General features: G+C 45.0%; 1 protein-coding gene across 3 annotated transcripts in view; it reads left to right on the top strand.

The window, feature by feature from the left end:
- LOC146202072 (dual specificity mitogen-activated protein kinase kinase 7-like) overlaps positions 1-22939 on the top strand; it is a 41641-nt gene that overhangs the window by 12429 nt on the left and 6273 nt on the right. For all 3 annotated transcript variants that reach the window (XM_084587915.1, XM_084587917.1, XM_084587916.1), the window contains 5 exons: positions 6780-6980; positions 9634-9786; positions 19099-19179; positions 19282-19424; positions 19541-19586. In XM_084587915.1, coding sequence (XP_084444041.1) covers positions 6780-6980; positions 9634-9786; positions 19099-19179; positions 19282-19424; positions 19541-19586 — 624 coding nt within the window. The remainder of the gene's footprint in view (positions 1-6779; positions 6981-9633; positions 9787-19098; positions 19180-19281; positions 19425-19540; positions 19587-22939) is intronic.

Here is a 22939-nt window from a genome sequence, read left to right as displayed (position 1 = left end):
AAGCGAGCGCGCGGCAACAGGAAGTTCGTCGAAGTGACGTATGTCTGGGCGGAGCTTTGAACTTGCTTGTATTCTTAGTTTTTTTATGGCTCCCTTCGGCGTACGAGTTGAGAGGGAAAATTGGAAGGGTCATTTTTAATCGCCGATATCTCTGGTGTTGCAGAAGCTAGATCGAAAATTTTTGCGGGAGAATGATGGGTGGTTCAATAACTATCAGTGTTATGGCGTTGTTTACCCTTCTTTGTGACCCCTTTCAGGGGACCTTTAATATGATCCAAGAGATAAATGCAATTTTTTTATGGGCTGTGTTCGCACAGGTAGCATTTTGAAACCTTTTCTTTATATAAACATAAGCAGAACCATTGGCAATCAATCTGTTATAGGACTCCGGATGCTTGGGAGCGGAGCAGTTGGTGTGGAGTGTGTGGTGAGGGACCATGAAGTGCATAAAATGAGGTTAGGCAAAGCGGACAAGCAATAGGTATTCCCTCGCTAGCCACCCCAATCGCAGGAATTTTCGAGCTAGCTTCGTTAACACCGGAGATATTGCCGATTAAAAATGGCACTGAGAAACCAGAAAAAAAAATAGAGAACAGCTTGAGGACTGTGCCCCACCCAGAAACGTTATCTGATTATGTTTGCTTCACTGACTTCTGGTTATTCACGGGCTTTGCAGCTCACGACACAGCAAAGCGTACTCATCTTAAGCGGACACGTAGGACGTGGAGAAAAGCACTAGAGCTGCTGATAGAAAGATGTGCAGCAGTAAATTGTAACCATGTGTGCAAAGGCATTGACCTCGCTCGCGCACGCCTGAGGGGATCACGCAGCACACAGACTGTTGAGGTTACCGGAAGTGTGCCTGTGGCTTTGTGGCCATTGTGGCTGCAGCGAATGGCAGTCTCTAATGGCCTTTCACTCTCCATAGTTGTGATGCATGATTTAAAAAAGAATAGTTCAAATCTCACCGCTATGCGCTGACCAATCAACCCATGAAATAAAAAAAAAAAAAAAAGTGTTTTTAAAGATCAGTAATAAATCACTGGCGTCATTCTAAGGAGATATAGTTTGTGTAAATACTTGGAATACTGTGCAGTCCACTTATAATGATATTGAGAAAACCTGAAAATCCGATCGTTATAACCGATTATCATTATATCTATACTGGCAAAAAAAAACAAAGAAAAAAAAAGCATACCCACACATTTTGCCATGCATGTAGGCTTGCCTACTTACTAGCGCTGAGTAAATCTGGCTCAACAACGCTAATCATCATAAGGAGCACTAAACACTTTATTACAGTATACATCAATAGCCATAAAATAACAAGCATACTTAACGAAGTCTAAAATTCGCGCTTGCTTGAGCAGCAGCTGAAGCTTGACAATCGCTGTGAGCATTGCTTCCATTAGCTTGTACGCTGGCGGCAGTCCTTTTTGCGTGCACGAAACCGATTAGTGACTGAACTGAAGCACATCCCTAGTCTTGATGATCGTAGAGTGCTAATGTCCGTACGAAGCTTCCAACCTTGAAACCCTGCCAAAAATCCCAACGAATCTGCCGTTTCATCTCGTGAGCTATCGCGCCGTCCATCAATGTGGTCGCAGCCATCTTCCACGGACGCAGAATCGGCGATGGCGATGACGATACGGCCACAGCAACACCCTTTGCGCGGCTGTGATTGCAATGATGATAGTGCTCATTTCCTTCCGTTTTCGCCGCATATGTCGAGTTTTCACATCATTGTCTTCTTAACATTTTATCTTTTATTGAATATTCAGTCAAATTTTCGTGGTAAACACCTACCGGGCGGCGATAAAGCTATCGTTGTATCCGATGTACCACTAATAATCGATCGTTATAACTGGTTTATTTTTACGTAGGGGCACTGGTTTGGAAGCCCTGGCCCTTTGCATCTTTTCAAGCTTTGTTGTTACGAACACAGATATAGTGAATCATAGGATAAAATGTAAAAGCAAAAGTTCGGTTGTTCCATGCTTTCATATCCACAGAAATTCTACAGTCAAACCTCGATATAATTGAATATATCGAACTCTTCCTAAATATTTTTGTCAAACACATGTGTTTTTAACTTCCCATAGCGAACGCAGTTCGGCATAAAACGGATATTACGAACTTCGCGACGCAGGAGGCAGGCTTCGTTGCATTACATGAGTGTTGTGCAACGCAGCAAACGTTCAGGACTACCTCGCAGGTGCTGACAGCGCCACAGATGCCACGACAGCATTGGGAGTTGACAACCAAAGAAATCTATGGCCTCCGAGATCCACGAGAAATCGTTTGCATCTCACAATCGCTGACAACGCTGCTTCGGCAGCGGCGCTATCGAATGTTGCTTTTGCCTTTTTGGTTTTTGCGTCTTTCGCGCTTTTTGGTTTTAGTGTTAGCAGCGTCGCGGCGTGGCCGTCGTAGTGTTCGGCGGAGGCTGCGTCGGTCGTCGTGCTGAGTGTGGTGCGCAGGTGTTCGTAGTGCTGTGATGGCGGTGAACGTGAAAAAAAGAACAGCACTGACGTTAAAGACCAAGCTCAAGATAAAATCAGGGCCTTCAAGGCAGTTTACAAGAGGAGACTGATTGACACTCTTCTCGTGAAGCAGGACTTGATCGACTTGCTGGGAGCATTAAAGCGGCATGGGACAGCTTGAAAGGCGAAACGATTGCCAACTGCTTTCGGCTTGCAGGTTTTGTTCCAGCAGAGGCCCGTGCATCAAATGACGATGGGGACGATCCCTACGAAGCAGAAGCAGAGCTCCGCGAGCTCAATGAGCCTGGAACGATTTTTCGCGTTTTGTTGGTGACATGCCCGCAACAATGACTGTAGAGGACTTTGTAAGCGGCGACGACATCGCGGCGACCACGGCTGTACTGACGGACGCCGAAATCGCTGTGGAAGGTTCTGAACATCCCGCAGACGAAGCTCAGGCTGACCCTGCAGACGATTAAACATTCAGACTTCACAAGAAGCGCTTGCTGCATTGGATTTACTGCGCCGCCACTGCAGTGCTATTGAGAGCAGTGGGTTTGCCCTTGTTGAGTGTTTGCAAACTATGGAACAGGGCGTGATACGGAACACGATCAACACAAAAAAGCAGGCCGCGATAACGCAGTTCTTTGCACGTAAATAAATGGACGGGACCCAAGTAGGCACCCTCCAAGTTGCTGTGCCTTCTCTGATTGAATTTTGCTGCTCTTGCATGTATATTCTACGAAATTTTATATTAGGAATTATGGATAGAGCGAACTATTTTCCGATTTTTTAACTGTTCGTTACAACGAGGTTTCACTGTATATGTATAACGAGACAAAAAAAAAACTAATTTTGACGCTCAGTCGGTTGTGATGAACAGTTGTTTTATGTTCAGACAGCTCACTTCAAGTGACACAATACTTAGAGTTGGATTGTTTAAATCGGCCACAGGAGAAGTGTGTTAGAATTTCCTGCCCATTTGTAGTGTGGCGCCTAGGGGCAGTGACGGAAACTAGCATCAATGGCCAACAGGCATGTCACGCATGTGCTCGAACTGTTGCGTTGCCATGCCGTGTGCCCCTGCCACCACTCCTGTTGGCCTGCGCCTGCACAGTGCATTTCATGACTTCATTGACTCGCAGAAGCGAGAAGCAGTTTCACTTGTAACTGTAATATAGATCTTTCATGGGGGTTGGCAGCGGATGCAACAAAATGACTGCTGCGGAATTTCAGAAATTTATTTACAGTAGGACCTCTGGGACCAGCAGTGACTAGTGACTGGGACCAGCAAAAATCTTTACTATATCAGTTGATGATGCATAGTCCTGAAGATGCTGTCTGGTAGTTAAATAGCCACTTAATGAGCACGTCTTGTTGCTTAATGAAAAAAAGCTCTGAAATAGCTTCCATTTCACTCTTATCATATCTTCGTGCAATGTTTTTTAGTTAGAAAAATTTTTTACATCTAGTGGAAGTACCTCTTAAACATGAGGACAATGTGGCTACGAATACAACCAAGTTTGATTTCATGTGAAAATCAAAGCCTTGCATGAACACTGTGTCAATTTTTGCAGTTTCTGTTTTTTATTAATTACCTTTTAAAAGGCAGTAAATGATAAATACGCATGGCAGTCAAGTGCTACAAGACCACACACGCTGCACCTCCACTTCTTGCCTCCGCTGCCTCATGCTTTATGCTGCACAGTACTGTGAATATTCGCCCGTTTCTTCCCCTTCCCAATTTCTTGCTGCACTTTTACTGTCCCTTACTTTCTGAACGGACTGCGCCACCTCCTTTCCATGTTCGTAGACAGCTTTACTTTTTTTTTTCTCTATGCGCTGCATGCTTTCCGTCATAGCTTCAAGGCCTCCGTGAAGTAGGCTTCTCCTAAATGCTGTTAAGCCTAGTGGTAAAGCCACTTAAAAGGACACTGGGTGTTATTTTTCTTTTTTCAATTACAAAAATACCTTTTCCTCTCTATTCTAGGCAGTGCATGGGCGGCGATGTCATATCGGGGGAGTCATCATCGCGGCCAGGCGCACTTTACTACAACTGATTTTTACCAAAAATGTCTTTACTATAAAGGGGGAAAATGTACATGGAAGATGAACTGGAACTTCAGTTTCACTTTAGTAGATCCGAGTTTACTGTAGTGGAGTGCTCCTGTATTTAACTATCTGAGTTTGAGACTTCGCTTCGCTGGTTGTTGGGTTACAGTGCTGGATTACAGCTCAGCAGCATATGGATAGTTTGAGAAATGAAATTTAGGCTGCTTATTCTTTGTTCCTGCATTAGTTAATAAAGGGCTTTCTGCATTCAATATTTTCAGTACCGGGGAAAAAGCAAAGATTAGTTTGGTTGTAGCATTTATTTGCAAAAGCGTGTGCATAGTAGGTGGGATGCCAGAAGTGAGGTGATGTGATGTTTGGTGTGGCTCTAGTTGCTTCCCTTACCTTTGTAAAATGTTTTGGATAAGGCAAATCCGGTAGCTACCACGCCGCTATCTGCATCTATGGTGTGAAGCTTTTTTTTTTTACCTTCTGCATAGTCGGCGTTGTCAGGTTTTGCTATTGCTACCACAGTGCATTTAGTAGTGATGCTAATTCCAGTGAAGGACAGGCCATGCAAGACGAAATTTGATCAGATTTTTTTAGCAGGCTAGCATACCTTTGTTGGGCTGCATGACATGCGATGAAAAAAGGACACTGCTTGCACTTATGATGTACTCGAATGTGAGGCTTTCACTTCACGAAGAATGCATTGTTTTGCTGTGTTCTAATGTGCGAGCATTGTATGGTTATGCCGACAGTTTCGTCTCACCAGAATTTGTTGTCACGATTATGTTAAAACTAAATGAATTATAAGAAAAAGGATGTTTGCATTAGATAAGAGGATGAAAAGATCTCGCTGGGGAAAAGTTTGGTGCGTGTGGGTTAATTAGGTAATAAGTTAGATCCAATTAAGTCAAACATCAAAATAGCCGGCAGTGGTAATATTAGGCAACGTCCAAATGGCGTCACGTGGTACTGGGCTTTCGGTGACGTAGGCCTAATTCTTGTTGGCAGGAAATTTGTAATGTTTGAACGGGACCAAGCAGGAAGGGGCATGATTTGCGTGCACAAATGGTATGAATGGTTAGAAAGTGTATAAAGATTGGTAATCAACCAACTGCAGTCTGAAAAATTCTGATAGCACTGTAGAATCAACAGTGGAGAAATGCAGAAGCCTGAGTGTCGCTCTGCTGCACACTGTATATAGCGCTCCCCTTGCCCATCACAACCAGCGTTTTGCTAAGCGCGTCAGAGTTCACCTGTGTTCTATAATTGGTTATCGGGAAAGGAAAGGGGTAGTATCTGTCACTCGCGGACAAAACAGCAATGCTCAGGCTTATGCATTTCTCCAGTGCAGATACTGCAGTGTTATCGGAAATTTTATTTTGGGAGGGTTACTGGTTGTGAATGGCTCATAGGGCTTTCGCATGTAACAAATTCGATGCATGAGAAATTTTTCATAGTTGGCATTTTGTTTGATTATTTGGCACCCCTAGATGTAACAAAAATGTTGGTTTGTGACAAAAATTGTTAGCTCTTTAAAAGCTAGGTGGTGCCATTACGATTAGAATTGACACATCTGCCTGCGGTGAACTAAATGTGCAAATGTAACATGCAGCTTAGATTTCCGATAAATGCTTGCATTTAACATACATAAACACGCCTACATTCTTTGAAGCTCTAGCTCTTTGAAGCACATAATGTGCACCACTTTTGAGGCCATCTTCATCCCTGCTGGGGAGGCGAGTCAAGAGGTGGGCAGAAGTGAAGCAGTAGCACGTCTAGCTGGTCTATGCTGATGCCAATATTAACCGCTTCTGACGAGTAGCTGACTATTCGGGGAATATATCTAGGTCTGTTAAGGTCAGTGATGAGCAGATACTTTTTGGCCGCCACCAAATGGCCACCATCTGATGGTTGCCACTGGATGGCAGAAAATGGTTTCACATAGGTAATCCTTAATGCGGTACTGATAGCCCATGCTCCTTAATGCCCTGGTGGCGAGCAGTAGCTTTGTTAGGGTTTGTAAATGCGGCCTGCAAAATGGGAATGTTCCCACATAAAACAAAATAAGTGTGTAATGCTCAGGCTTGTTCCTTAGGGCCACAGACCGGCCTATATTCTTTGGCTAGGGAGCTCTTGATTTCTACAAACAGCTTGTGGTAAACAAAATTAGTATTTTTACTTTTTGGTTTTCGATAATTTGAACGGTGTTCTTTGCCTTCTTTTGTGCATGTGCAGGTGGTCCTTCGCTGTCGTGACTGTCCACACATTGTTCAGTGCCTCGGCTACTTGATGACAGAAGGTGAAGTGTGGATATGCATGGAGCTCATGGCGACTTGCCTTGACAAACTGCTCAGGCGTCTCAGGCCACGTGCTCTGCCCGAAGACATTCTTGGCAAGACAGCCCTTGGAGTGCTTCGTGCCCTCCATTATCTCAAGGTATTAGACGGTTAGAGTGGATCTAGTGCAGCTGTATAGTATTGCAGGTGTAGGGAATTGGATGTATGATGTACAGCTTTTGTTGAAAGTTTAGAGCCCAAGGGGCTTGTTTCTATACTCCGTTTCATACATCAGGTGCAACGCAGTGAAAGCTACGCAAGTAGTCCGCAAGAAAAAAAAAGGAGGCATATCATTACGCCCTCGTTTTGTGGCCAAGTGGTTCCTGCGGAAACGGGCTCTATTCCGAGCATACACGTTTGCAATAACTTGCTTTGCGTGCCTAGACATCTTTGCAGTGCGGATCTTATAGAAAAAATGCGCACCGAAGAACTATTTTCTCGAAAAGAGATGCGCAGCGCGAAGGGCACAGCCAGCGCCATCTAGTGGCACAGCTGGCAAGGTTGCGGGGCAGCGAAAACGCGACACGAACGAAAACGGCATAAAAAACATACAGATTCGCCGAATCCGATCCTTTCTCCCTAAAAAAGATGCCTTTTATGAAATTGATGGCAAATGTAAGATGTACTAAGCTTGCAGAGCAGGCACTATTTTTCATCGCGGATGTGGAGAGCGCAAACAAGAGCTGTAGCTTTGGCAGTGTTGCACTTGATGTATGAAACGGAGTATAAGCTGTGTTCACATGGTGTGGCTCAGGAACGAACTGCCTGGGCTCCTATTTTTTGACAGAGACTGCACATTATTTTTGTATACCAGTGTAGGGTATGCAGTGTACTGAATTTTTTTGGCAAAGAAAAATGTGGTAATTTCTGTGTCAGACGTTGGAAAAACACATTGAAAAGGGAGCAGAGCAAGGAAAATGCAACCCATTCACCTTTGGTTGAGACAGGAAACCTTAGCTGAGTATAGTGATGCAGTGGTTTAGCTCAGGCACGTGTTTGCCTGCTCTGTGTAGATTGTGATGAGAGCACAATGCTTAGGTGTTTTTGTGAAGTGATTCGAAGGCATGTTTTTTTTAAATGCTGAGTTCACAGAGCCTGTTGTATACCAAAGTAGAACAGCACTGGGCTAGGTACACGTCTTAATTAGCTTTTTAATTATTAACCAATAATAAGACATGCAGGTAGTCCAGTGAAATTGTACTTGCCGTAAGCTGTCCACGAAGCATGTATTATAATATTTATTCACAATTATCTAATTAACAGTAATTAATTAGGACCTAAAGTTAGTCCAGTGCAATTATACTTGACATATGCTATTTTACAACATATGGCTCGATGTCGCATAAAATCCAAAGTTCATTAGCAGTTAATTCACAGTGTTTAATTAAGACTTGCAATTAATGCAGTGCTGTTATACTCATCATAAGCTAAGCAACTATGTAATACTAGCGTTGCTACGGCTTCACTCAAAGGTTTGACATTGATGCTGAGCTGCGATATTTGCTCTGAGTGGAGTGTTTACTACTTGGATATCATCGATATCTAAAATTCAGGTGGTTAAAATCGATTCGGAGACATCCAATATGGCGCACCTGATAGCCCAAAGCATTGCATCAGAACTTAAAAATCCTTTAAGCACTTTAAACACACTGACAACGCCCGCGAACAGCGCTTCCAAGTGCTTGGCAGGCCACTTCTTACCCACCACAAGGTGGCCACTGCAGGCTTCACCCCCGCCCATTGGCCGGTATAGGGGACTTCACTCCAGCACTTTTTTATATCCTCCTTGCCTTGTGCCCTCAAACAAGTTTTTGCCTTATGTGTGCATCTTTGACTTGGGACAATATGTGGACTGAGTGCAATATTTTGAATGCTCACAGTCCCCATAGGCATGCCTAAGGCATTGTGGCTGCTCAATCCCATTCGTAATGGTTTGTGATAAAGCAAAGCATAGGGGCTTATACTGTAGTGTAGGAGGCAGCTAGGTTTACCACTTGGCTTTACAGTTGAAACTAATCAGTTCATGGTCTAAGGGGCAGGAAAAAACAAATTATTTGGAGGTTGATCAGTCGAATAGGCCCAAAGAAATTGCCAAAAACCATCTGCATCAGAGTAATTTTGTTTCTCTAGAGACTTCGTAGTTGTCTTCATTTGAGGTGAAAGCTATACAGTCTGGATGATTTTTTATAGTATAATGAAATACTTGTCTGAATGTGCTGTGTTAGCAGCGTCGGATTTCTTCGTCGGTGGAGCGTCGGTGGAGCCAGCTCACAATCGGACATGGCAGTGCACGTGCAGATGAAAGTAAAGGAGATGCGCTTGCCACAATGGCAACATGCTTTCTGGAAATAAAAACTATGACATGATACTCGGCATTTAAAACTGCAATTATGTTTGGCTGAGTGGCTGATCCATGGTAAATTCCAGCTGTTGCCATGGGCTGACGCCAAAGGTCAGAAGAAGAGTCTGTAATGCAGGACTCATTTAAATAAGGCCTAGTGACAGAGGCCTTGTGATATCACACCTGCCGTTGCATGTTGTCACGGCTATGCAAGCAACATGCAGTTCTTAGGAAGCCTGTCCGAATATGTGGCGGAACTAAGGAGCATCCAAATTCGTCTTGATACCATTTACCTACTCGGGTGTTTGACTTGGACTGTGCCAGTAGTTTAGTTTGTCTTGATTTGGGTGCTAATTAGGGTTTTACTGTAATTTTAAAATACTTATGTTTGTCTTTGTTGTCTTTGCTGCAGGAAAGCCATGACCTTATTCACAGAGATGTGAAGCCGTCCAACGTGCTGCTTGACAGACAAGGTCGTGTTAGACTCTGTGATTTTGGCATTAGTGGCCGTCTTGTGGACTCCAAGGCACGCACACGCTCTGCTGGCTGCGCAGCATACATGGCTGTGAGTGTTCTAACAGTTTTGCAGACCAGTTCTGTAATGCAGCAGTGAGCCAGTGCCAATATGCTTTCAGGGTTAGAATTGTTGAGTTAATGACAGGGGTTGGTTTCTTGAAAGCGTGATGTACAGCAAGCTGTGTTTATGTCATCTTTTAGTGTGAATATGACAAGTTCTTATACAGGGTATCTAAGCTAACTTTAGCCAAGGGTTAAAAAATGAAACATTTGAGATAAGCCAGAGAAACCACTTGCATACAGTTGCCTGCCATCTGATGCACCATAGAAAATTTCTTGTTTTGTGATTAACTAATTAGTAATTAAGATAGCTTTCCTAATTTACTAACTGTTCCCTTTAGACAAGAAATGTGATCTGCAGAGTTGGAAAGCATCTTCTAAAACTCCCATTCCACCTATTTCCGATAAAGAAAGCCTCACGTGTGTCGTTTTTCCAAGCCTTAAAGAAAGCCCGCGAAATACAAAAAATATCACGTGACTGGCGCATTCGTGCGCCACGATTGTGCTGCTCTCAATCTGGCTTTCAGTGAACGAAATCAGCTGCTGCATCGGTTCTACGACTTCGTTGAGTGGCAGGTCGATATGTCTGCGGTGGTTCTTCGTCCACTTCATGCAGTCGGAGTGCATTGCAAGTCGCAACGGGTTCACTGCGCCGGCTGCAACCACCACCAACATATCAGCCTGCCACTGGGACTGGGCTGTCGAGTCACGGCTGCAGCTAGTTTCTTTCACTCAGGCCGTGATTGAGAGCACCACAATCATGGCTTTTTGTATTTTATGGGCTTTCTTTAGGGCTTGGAAAAACTATACACGTGAGGCTTTCTTTATCGGAAATAGACGGAATGGGGGTTTTAGAAGATGCTCTCCAACCCTGCAAATCACAGCTGTTGTTCAAAGGCAATAGTTAGTAAATTAGAAAAATTAACTTAATTACTAATTAGTGAATTGCAAAGCAAAAAATTGCCTATGGTGTGTCTGATGGCTGGCAGCTGTACACAGGTGCTTTCTCTGGCCTATCTCAAATGTTTCATTTTTTAATCCTTGGCTGAAGTTAGCTTGGACACCCTGTATACAGCACTCAGATTGCAGCTAAGAATTCTGTTCAGTTGAAACATTGCCTATCGGGCAGACATCGTATATTATGGTGCTCACTGTTAGAGCTCGTGGTAGGGTTTTTACTCGGGTTTGTTTCGAGCCAGCATTGAGACTTCATTACGTTGAAAATGCAATACAACTGGGGACTAAAGTTTCCAGGACTCGGGAAAAAGCAAATTTGGCGTATAAGCACCACACTCTTTGGCAGTCTCTTGATTTACTAGCTGCTGTCACAACATGAGAATTTGACTTCGGACCGTTAAGTCTGGTTTCCGTGCACCGGATAACAACAGAGGTATTGGCTTCGATTCCTGATTTTGCGTCCTTGGAAACATATGTCCCCAGTATTCATGGTGCTCTATGGACACGAACATGTGAAACTACAGTCGAGCCCAGATATATTGAATTTTGGTTATATCGAACTCACTGAATATCCCCTTGAAAATCCCATGTAGAAGTATAGGAAAGCGGCGTCTTATATCGAACTCAATTTCATCGGTCGTTCTATATATCGAACTCCGCACCACGCACTGGAAAGTGCGCCTTCCCCAAAGACGATCGCATCACCCTCGGCCGTTTGCTGCGTGTCGTTTTTTCAAGCCACGCACGGAAGGAATTTGAGGGGACAGTTCGGCTAGGGCAGTGCCGCGCCTGCATTCCCCAAAGGCGCGCGCCAGCACGTGATGTTTGCAAGCCATGTGCATGAATGAACCAGAGAGAACCGGTGGGAACGAGAGGGGAAAAACGCAATAGAGCGAAGCGCAAGTGTGTGCCCATTCTTTTGCCGAGCTATCTCTCTCCCTTCCTCTTTCCCGGCCTTTGTTCGCAGTAGCACGCGCTACGCATGCGCCAAGCCAGCTCAGCCCATTTTCAGACAGAACGTCGGACGCTTTCTCCAGTGTGTGTTGCGAACCCTCTCCGCGCGGCAGCCGACGTGGCTTTGGCGCCTGCGGAAGATAAGAAGCGGCAAATCTATCTTCTTCTTCTTCTTCTTTTTTTTTCGAGAGTCGTTTGTTCTTATCGTTGTGCTGTACGCTCTGCGTAACGTAAGATATGGCATTACAAAGCGGCGTTTTTTTTTTTTTTTTTCCTGGAGTCGTTTATCCTTGCATGTATGAATCAACGAAACCACGCAGTCAGCTGCGATCATGACACCGGCTTTTAGCATTTCTCGCTTCAAAACAGGATTTGCAGCTACTTCATCATGCTTTCCAATGATTCTGTGGCAGTATGCTCCCCGCGGCCCGCCGCAGCAGGAGCTATCAAAAGATAAACACGCCAACATGCCGTGACGTTATTGCTGTGTAGCATCTTGGCACGCTGCCAGAAATGAGCTGTGGATGAGACAACCGAAATGAGTGCTGGCGATTTCTGCCGTGCGGCGACACAGAAGCCTTGTTTTGAGCTGCCGCGGTGGCTCGAAGTGGCAGAGGATGCAGTTCCAACAAGTTGGAAAATTTTTGCCTCTGTCGCTGCTGCTCGTCGCCGAGATCGCTTGCATATGAGCGAGCTGGCCTTAATGCTTATTTCTTTTCCGAATTTTCGAGTGCAAAAGTGGAGGTGGGTTCATTATGCGAGTGAGTTGATTACGCGACAAATACAGTATCGAAAGCTAAACATTTCGACAGATTTGCCTGTCTGGTTGGGTTGATAACTAAATAAAACTTGAAATTTCTCCAACCAACACTTTTATTTTATAAAACCCGACGTTTCGGAGCCGGCTCGGCTCCTTCTTCAGGGTGCATGACGCGGGGCTGCGTGCAGCTATAAGTAAAAATTGTCGAGGGGGAGAAGAAGGTGGGGGGGGGGGGTGGGGGGGAGAAATGGGGGGGGGTGAAATGTGTGTGAAAGGAATGAGAAGGAAGGAGGGGGGTTTAGACGAGTGAGGGTGCCGCAGGTGCAGGTGTGCTCGCTGGCGACTTTTTTCTTTTCTTCTGTGAAGTGGCCAGGAGAGAGCGAAGACCTTGCAACGTATACAGCAGGGAGGTTGCCTATTGTCCGGTTGATGTTATTTGCGGTAGACTGTATGTGCCATGACTCGAGGAGGCGTCTTTTGCGGTAATTGGTCTCGGTCTCCAAGATGAACGTTTCTTCGAAATTTATTCTGTGGTCGGAATCTTCTGAATGTTCAGCTACGGGTTGCTTTCTCTTGAAAAATTTCGTACATCGTTCTTGTGTTGCCGAATTCTTTCTTTTAGGTTTTTTGTTTCGCCAATGTAGCTAGCATCACAGTCGGCGCAGGGAATTTTGTAGACAATGCCTTGGTCTCTTTCGTGGTCGATCTTTGGTGGAACTGGACGTAGCAGGCTCCCCAAAGTGTTTGAAGGCTTGTGCGCCACTCGAATTCCCTCTTTTCTTAGAATACGAGCGATGGTTTCGCTGGCGCCCTCGGACATAGGGGGACAGTGACGTACTTTTGAGATGTAGTTGTTTGCTGCTGGTTATTTTCTTCCCGGGGCCTGTCGTTGCGTTTTTGGCGGCGAATGATTTTGCGGATAAATTTTTTGGGTAGCCGTTCATGGTTAGTTCCTTGAATATTAAGCGTTTTTCGTTTGCTTTGTCGGGCTCTGTGGTGCAATGTGTTTCCACTCTTTGTAATAAGGTCTTCACAACTGACGCTTTATGGCTTGTCGGGTGGTTTGAAGTGAAATGCAGATATCGCCCTGTGTGGGTGGGTTTTCGGTATACGGAGAATCGCAGGCGGTTGTTTTTTCGGGTCACCAGAACGTCCAAAAACGGCAGGGCGCCGCTATGGCGAATATAACTTTGCAGCACATCGAAGAACGAGCTCTCAACTCTTTCCGCCCACCGCCAAAAATTTTTCTGAGATATGTCGATGACTGTTTCTCAATTATTAAGAAATCTGAAGTCCGAAATTTCCTCTCTCATCTAAATTCCATACAACCGGAGATTCAGTTCACCCTAGAAATGGAGAAGCGAGGCGCCCTGCCGTTTTTGGACGTTCTGGTGACCCGAAAAAACAACCGCCTGCGATTCTCCGTATACCGAAAACCCACCCACACAGGGCGATATCTGCATTTCACTTCAAACCACCCGACAAGCCATAAAGCGTCAGTTGTGAAGACCTTATTACAAAGAGTGGAAACACATTGCACCACAGAGCCCGACAAAGCAAACGAAAAACGCTTAATATTCAAGGAACTAACCATGAACGGCTACCCCAAAAAATTTATCCGCAAAATCATTCGCCGCCAAAAACGCAACGACAGGCCCCGGGAAGAAAATAACCAGCAGCAAACAACTACATCTCAAAAGTACGTCACTGTCCCCTATGTCCGAGGCGCCAGCGAAACCATCGCCCGTATTCTAAGAAAAGAGGGAATTCGAGTGGCGCACAAGCCTTCAAACACTTTGGGGAGCCTGCTACCGTTCCCCAAAGATCGACCACCAAGAGAAAGAGCCCAAGGCATTGTCTACAAAATTCCCTGCGCCGACTGTGATGCTAGCTACATTGGCGAAACAAAAAACCTAAAAGAAAGAATTCGGCAACACAAGAACGATGTACGAAATTTTTCAAGAGAACGCAACCCCGTAGCTGAACATTCAGAAGATTCCGACCACAGAATAAATTTCGAAGAAACGTTCATCTTGGAGACCGAGACCAATTACCGCAAAAGACGCCTCCTCGAGTCATGGCACATACAGTCTACCGCAAATAACATCAACCGGACAATAGGCAACCTCCCTGCTGTATACTTGCAAGGTCTTCGCTCTCTCCTGGCCACTTCACAGAAGAAAAGAAAAAAGTCGCCAGCGAGCACACCTGCACCTGCGGCACCCTCACTCGTCTAAACCCCCTCCTTCCTTCTCATTCCTTTCACACACATCTCACCCCCTCCCCATTCTCCCCCCCCCCCCCCACCTTCTTCTCCCCCTCGACAATTTTTACTTATAGCTGCACGCAGCCCCGCGTCATGCACCCCTGAAGAAGGAGCCGAGCCGGCTCCGAAACGTCGGGTTTTATAAAATAAAAGTGTTGGTTGGAGAAATTTCAAGTTTTATTTAAATACAGTATCGTTTTTTTCGCATCGTAAGTGCCTTCCCAAGCCGATTTCTGTATATCGAATTATCGATATATCGAACTATTTCGCGATCCCTTTCGAGTTCGATATATCCGGGTTCGACTGTACAAACACCTCGCTAACCTAACCTAACCTAATCTAATAAATTGTACTACAAGGGGGCACAATTTCTGCAGTGTTATTCTTTGCACATTTACAAGAAGTGTTTGAAGATTGTATTCTGTCAAAGCCTATGGAAAACATCTCTCTAACGTCCAGTTTGCTTGTGACAATGCGGCACACTTGAATGAGAGCACGAATGGGAAGCGAACTGCGAACGTAGCCAAGCAGAGGCGAGTAGTCGAAGCCCACCAGCTACTTCTCTAGCCTTTGTTGACAAATCTATGTTCACGTAACATGGCAATCGTGAAATAAAATCAAAGGAGCAATTGCAAAAACACTACACATGGCCTCTTTTTCACCTCATGGCACAGAGGGACCAGCGTTAGTAAGCACTTAAATTTCATCTTTGATAGATTAAACGTGCCACATAGGAATGCACGAAAAACTTCGTAAAAACTAGCAGACATCCAGTCAGTTTAGGGGCATTTTGGGGTGCATTTTTATGACGCCACTTCTAGTTTATGTAACTTCACTTGCGGTCTGGGGACTTAAGGGGAGATGCTACTCGAAAAAAAACGTTTTCTTTAATTTTTGTCACACCTGAATGAAGCTTTCATCATTTAAAGAGTTAGAGCTCCTCTTTTCAAATCTGCTTTTAATTTTTTTGATAGCTCATTTGGTTCTTCGTTTACATACCACACAACTTTAAAAACAATGCATGATTGTGCACACTTATATAACAACAGGGAGCCCAACAGAACACTGAAAAATAGCTCATATCGCTCCAAATGTATAGTAGAATTCAATAAAGCATAAAAATATAGTGTTCCATTACTGTTTTTTTTTTTTCTAGAAAAAATTTAAATGTGAAGTATCACTTTTACCACTCCAAACAAATAAAATTTTAAAATTATCTCATTGCATAAGTTTGATAAAAGGTCTGAAACTTGTTTCTTTGAATTCAGCACATTCTAAAACATAAGTATCCCAAGTTTTATTGTGATTGGACAATGTAAAGTGGTCAAATTTTTGTGCACAAACTCCAAAAATGGGACAAAATGAGGAACAGAGAAAAACGAATTTGAAAGTTAAAAAACATGTTTACTAAAACACTAGTCAGTATATACTGATGAAATTTACACTGAATGTTAGGTAGAGTGTCTCAAAGATATATACAAAGTTAGAAGGCACCAGCCCCATAGGTTGCCCCCTCACAATCCCTGCGAGCAGACTCCTCCATACGGGCCTTCTTCGTTGCACTGCGATGATGGGCCCTAGCCTCTGCAGTTGCCTTTGAGGACATACTTGAGATACGCCTCCTGTCAGCCTCCTTGCTTAGAGAAAGCAGTTCCTTTGATGGGAGGATGCCAAGCTCCTATAGCACCTCCTCGAAACCTGTGTGCCCTTTGTTGAACCAAAGGACGGCGATTGCTGTCGCTGTCTCAACTACAGTTCGTGTTGCAAACTTTTTCTTGGGGCACAGCAGCCATATCTTACTATTCAGCGATTCTGCTACGTTTTGCGTTTGTCCTTTAACACAGCGCTGGAGCAGCTTCTCATCTGTCAATCTTTTGTAGACTGGCAGCACAGCCTTGCCTTGGGGAACGCTCAGGATGGGAGTGTGCACTGGTGCTGGCTGACCCAAAGCTATTGCCCGCTTATGCTTGCACCAAGACATCTCTCTGTCTGGGCAAAATTTGTGGCTGCTGGCACCATCCCTTGAGCAGGAATGAAAGTATGATGGCCAGACAGCACAATACATATCCCTTGCATTCCCTCTGTTGCTGGTGATTGCCACTTGGAAATAGTCAGCTGCCTGGCTTGTTTGAGGTTTTCAGCGGCAGCTTTTGTCGTGGCAGCGTGCACTTTTTTGCTGATAGCATTAAAAGCCGTATGATGCATCGGCTTTGCAGTGCCCATAATCGCGCAAAACCGCAAAAGCTGTTCATGTCCAACGCTGATCGCGCGCGCTGCGATCACCGACTTTACGTTCACGGCGAAGGTATCCCTTGCACTGCCGCGGGCGCACATGTCATCACTGTTGCACAATCGAGATGCACGGTTTGAAGTATACTTCGAAGAAACGGCAGCTGTTGCACACGCGTCATTTCTGCAGTACAGCTCCAAAAATGATGCCAGTCCTTTTCTTTTCCCAGCCAATTCTCTGACCGAGAGATCGCGTCGTCCGCAGGCCGGGCACGCCGCGCCACTGACAAGGTCATTTATCATGCCGATCTTGCACACAACTGTGCTTCCGCAATCGTCTGCGCACTTGTTATCATCGTCAAACATCATTATCTTCCTCTCAGATGCACTGACAAAGTCATCGACGCTCCGGATAAAGCTTGCGGCATCTAAATCGGGTGCGGCCCCATTGCCGCAGTTAGGCCTCGCGGCAGACGCACCTCCCGTCCCCGGAGCTCTCCGCTTGCACTTAGGGCGTCTTCCTTTGTATTGATACCTTATCAGGAACTTGCGTGAGCGAAAATCACGTTTCTCACTTGTATCCATGTCGTAGAAGGAATAAAAACCCGGACAGTAGCATTGGTGCGCGTCTCGCGTGACAGCAGAACGAAGAAGGAGCGTCTGCGTTAGCCAGCGCAGTGGAATTCTCGTGGCCAATGGCGGCGCTCCAATCATACCACGGGATTTAAAGGGCCAGTCGCAGTGGTCGACTTGGGCGGGAAAGAGCCTTTTTTTTTTTTATTATTATTATTTTGATCAGGAATGCACCGCTGCCAATGTGGCTTCTGGGAGAAGTAGGTTGAGCCTACTCCCCCGCGAAAATTCAAAAGTGGGCGACGCCGTTGTACAAAATGCCGCGTGCCCGAAATGCGGTCAAATCTGCACTTTCACAAGTCACCGCGAGTGCTTTAATAAAATTCATGACTGGTCATGACTCTACATGCACTCTGCTGCATACCTTCTGTAAATGTAAACCCACTCAATAACGCATGGCTCAAGGTAGTGCACTGGAAGCATTGCGACGGGCAAGGACTCTTCAGTAACACAAGCAAGTGTTCCCAACTCTAGGCTTTCGCCGTGTTCCTGTGAATGAATTTCCAGGAAATAAAACGGTGATGCAAAAACATGACATGCGAGAAGTCATGCATATAGCCGAGAGTGCCTTGAAAGGCTTACTTGTATCAAGGTAAACACACAGTTGCATGCCAGGAAGCCAAATGTACACAGAAGTGTGCAAAGCCTAACTAAATATGGCTGGAAGCATCTTTATGGAAAACTACCATTTGCGAGGCCATGGGCCCCATTGCAGCGGAACTAGAAGAGTGAAGATTGCAGGCACACACACTGCACTAGTTTTTTTTTTTTGTATGGAGGAAAGCTAGCAAGGGCGAAAATTGCACACAGTCTCAGCAGATGTCCGGCACCATGACAGTGGAAAGCAGTGCTTCTAGTTTGTATGAAGCAGCTCTGGAATTCATGACTAATATTTCGGGTACCATGGGGCCTTAGAGTTGAATTTTTATGCTAAATAAATGAGTAAATATAGCGACGCTTAAAAGAAAACGAGAAAAAAGTGCCTCTGCTTGTGCCTTTACTTGCTAAATAACTTGTGATCAGGCATATCTGCTGTGACAAGCACTCGTCATCTGCATTATCGTTCACACAGCTTACTTTCTATGAGCTTGGAAATGAGTAAATGCAGCTCAAGTCACAGTTTAGGGATATTCTGTGAAGCAAGTGACAGGCCTCTATCCCTTTTCCACAGAAGAGTTATGTGCTCATACTACAGGCGGTTGAGCAAAGACAACCTGCATGTATGGAACGTAGAACTTGAAAGGACACTAAAAGGAAATATCAAGCGAAGCAAGATGAATAGGTTATGAGAACTCTCTCTCTCTTTTTTATAGTGAAGCGGCTGCATTGCTGAGGAAATCGCAAATGAAGGTCCAGAAACCCTTCTGCATTCAAAGCACCCTCGAAAAATGAACTGCAGTGGTGTCATTACTATGACTACTTACTACATTTTATATTTGGAATGTGTTTGGGAGCTGTGGACTTGGCTGTGTGTAAGAACATTTTCTCTCTCTCTCTCCCAGCCTGAACGAATCGATCCACCAGATCCAACAAAGCCAGATTACGACATTCGGGCTGATGTGTGGAGTCTTGGCATTTCTATGGTGAGCTTGCTACGAAGTCCTGAATAGTTCTCAGGAGCAAATCGATTTAGGTGTGTCTGCAGTTTCATTGTAATCCAATGTTCTCCCAATTGTGCACTGTAGGTGGAGCTTGCCACTGGCCAATTCCCTTACCAAGACTGCAAGACAGACTTCGAAGTCCTAAGTAGAGTCCTTCAGGATGAGCCACCTTCACTGCCTGATGATGGCACTTTCTCCCCAGAGTTCTGCTCCTTTGTCAAACAGTGGTGAGTGGGCAAAGCCTGAACCACTTTTTTATATTTCTTGTGTGTATTCTGCAAAACTTAAGTTTGCTGTTGCAAATTTCACTCAGTTGAATGTGTTCTTCTTTTCGTCTTTGCAGCCTCACAAAAGACTACAACAAGAGGCCAAAGTACAAGAAACTGCTGGTAAGGACTTCTTTGGCTGTGGTGATGTATAAGGCTCATTGGTAGGCAGTCTTCTACACAGAAAACAAGCCGGCGATTACTGTTTGCCAATCTTAAATGCAACTGCGGTGGTCGATTACTGCTGCCAAAAAGTAATATATATATAATATATATATATATATATATATATATATATATATATATATATACTTCAGTAATTATATGTGGTGTTCGAAAGCAGCTGGGGCTATTAGAGACGTAGTAGTGGAGGGCTGCGAATTAATTTAGAGCACCTGCGGATTTTAAGCATTTGCCTTTTGTGTTTTGCCTACATTGGAACACAGGTGCTACGGCCTGGTTCAAATCTGGGTACTTTAGCTCAGTAGCTGAGCGCCATTGAAACAGAGCTGCAGCAGCCGGATTTTAACTCGTGTACTCTGGCTCACGCTGGTAGAAGACAGCTGCTGAGCCAGAGTACTTGGATTCTTGGCTTTCGACATACCTTTCAGCTTTTATAGCCAAGCACAAATACATGCCAGTTAGAAAGAACTGATGTGTCTTGCTTGATCTGTTTCCAGTTGCAGTTTATACATTTTCAGCAGCAGGGATTTTTTTTTTTCTGTACTTTTTTTTTTTTTAATTCCTTTTGAGCACGTCAAAAGTGATGAGACACCTTGTATTGCGTGCTAGAGGGAAGGGTTGTGTCATAACATGTGGTCTTGCTGACCAGCTTGCAGTTGGGCAAAGTGCTGTGCTGCATCGTTGTTCGTCCTCCGAAATGGCAAAGCCCGTGCTTTCTTAACAAAGTGCTCACTACTGCCATTGTAGTCAAAGTCAGGCTGCTAGGGCTTGCATGTTTGTACACCCTTACGTGCATGTGTTCTCCACAGCTTGACCACACCTGTCATGGAGGAAACCCCTGTACTAGCACTAGTTTTTGCCTCCTAGTTCAGGATCTCAGTATAGCACCTGTGGTACAGTTTACGTTTGGAGCAAGGTACAGTCGACGACCGATTTTTCGTACACCCAATTTTTCGGACATGCTTGATTACTCGGACTTTTTCGCGGCCCCAGGACACACCTTATAAAGTCGATGTATTGCGCTGCTCAAAATTTCGGACACTCTAAGGAGAGCTATTCGATTTTTTGAAGTGTCAGCCGGGCCAACTGCCACACATTTTGAGCGGTGTCGCACCCATCTTGTTTGTTTACTCTTTCCTTCGATAGCCTTGAAACTGGTGCCAGCCTTGCGTATCGCTACTCAGCTAAACTGATGCTGGATCGAGGCTATATTATTTGCCTAGCAGCTTCTGTTTCCGGGACAACGTCGCTGCCGTCGCTGCTCGTCGCCGGAGTGTTGGTTCTTTTTTTAGCGTGATCGCTTCGACTGCCTGTTCCTCTGTGTTTACCGTGCGTTGCCGAGCGTAGCGAGTAGGCCTAGCCATGGTCGTGCTGATGCAAGAACTACGTTCTGTTGCTACTGTGGCTCGCATTTAATTGAATCGGCTTCAGTTCTTCAAGAAGCTGTTTCCAAATTTTATTTTAGAAATTTTTTTGCGTGCAACGCGGCAGCAAGAAGGCACTCAACGGAGTCTGTGTTGTGATCCAGTGATTGGTGGTTCTGGTGGGCCTCGACAATGAGAAAACCTACTCTGTCGATTTGCTTGGAGCACTTAGTACGCTCGCCGATGCGTGGAAGTCTGTAGCAACCACTACGCTGCACAATTGCTTCCACCACACGGGATTTGTGCTGAATAACGAGTCAGCTGCCTTGGACGAGGAGAGCGTCGTCGAGCAGCTGTCAGGCAGTGAGCAGCTCATTCACGACCTTCGCACTGCTGGTGTCGAAATTCCATCGGCCTGCTTGTTTTCAGAGTTAACAGATGTGGACCACGAGTTGGAATTATGCGCTGGGCTCACAGATGCAGAAATTATTCGCCAAGTGCTTGTGGAGTCTGAGAGCGACGATGACTCACCTGCAGCAGCGCAGCCGACTCAAGCTGAGCTGATGCAAGCGAAATGCGGACCTGTTAGCACGGAAGTGGAGTGTGGTGCAGAAAAGTATTCATGACTTTTTCCGGCCTCAAAGTGAATAATAGGCAATAAATTGAGCTTTTTTGGTGCACATTTTTTTCGGGCATTTTCGTGGTCTGTTGAGAGTCTGAAAAATCAGTCGTCAACTGTACCACATTAGTAATAGTAATTAGTGAGGGGAGTCTGTCAACAAACCTGTTTGATGTGCGCACAATTTTGTTGGTGTGGTATGTTCTGCTGGGAACTAAGAGACGATGGCTGCCTGCGACACTCTGTATGGCCATGGACACTTTGTGCTGCCTGTTGGGCTAAGCCTGGAACCACAAATACGCTATACCTCAGCGCTGCTAAAAAAATGCTGGCTGCCTAGTTTGGACACTGATGGAGTACACGTTGCAGTGGTGTGCTTTTAGGTTTGTGCTGATAGGCCTACCGTGCATCACGTCAGAGCCGCAGTGATGATGCTTTGAATCTAAGTTGCAATAACTTGCTTGACCTGGTTACCAGTTTACAGACACACAGTGTCACAGTAATGTGAATATGTCTTTGATTTCTGCAAAGAATTCGACAACAATGCTTGCAGAAAAGCAGCCCAGGTGAACATCACGCATAGGCATTTATGGGCTGCATGTGTGGAGCACTGCTCCAACTTTTGGCCAAGCCGTCAAAGCGCTGTATCTTGAGTGCATCTTAACAGCTTACGACCATATAATATGTAATAATATGTAATAATATGTAATATGTAATATTACATAATATATAATATGTAATATAATGACAAAGCAACCACTAACAAACTTGTTTTAATCTGGGCGGTTAACTCACCTCCACACTTTCAATGCATTATGTATTTGAAGAGTACTGCATGCATGCATAGCACAGTTTTGGTAAATTTGACGCAAGTAATGTGGAATCCGTGTAGGCAGTTTTTCAAATGCTTAGCTGAAATGAGGATCAGTTCGCCCGCTGGTAGACAGGTTCTGTGAAGGCAAGGCAGAATAGGTGTAGTTGCTTGGCTTTGTCCTTCTCTACTCCAAGCTAAGCTCCAAGGAAGTTACAGTCTTCTACAGTTGACGACCGATTTTTCGGACTTCTCAACGGACCACGAAAATGTCCGAAAAATTAAGCAGTCCGAAAAAACAAATGTGCAACAAAAAAGCTCAATTTATTGCCTATTATTCACTTTGAGGCCGGAAAAAGTCATGAATGCTTTTCTGCACCACGCTCCGTTTCTGTGCTAATAGGTCTGCCTGAATTTCACTTGCATCAGCTCAGCTTGCGTCGGCTGCGCTGCTGCAGGTAAGTCGTCGTCGCTCTCAGACTCCACAAGCACTTGGCGA

The sequence above is a fragment of the Amblyomma maculatum genome, chromosome 1 (genome assembly GCF_055883805.1).
Source record: "Amblyomma maculatum isolate TAMU_Amacu chromosome 1, ASM5588380v1, whole genome shotgun sequence".
Taxonomy (NCBI): domain Eukaryota; kingdom Metazoa; phylum Arthropoda; class Arachnida; order Ixodida; family Ixodidae; genus Amblyomma; species Amblyomma maculatum.
The sequence above is the reverse complement of the archived record's forward strand: the minus strand, read 5'-3'. Positions and strand labels throughout refer to the sequence as shown.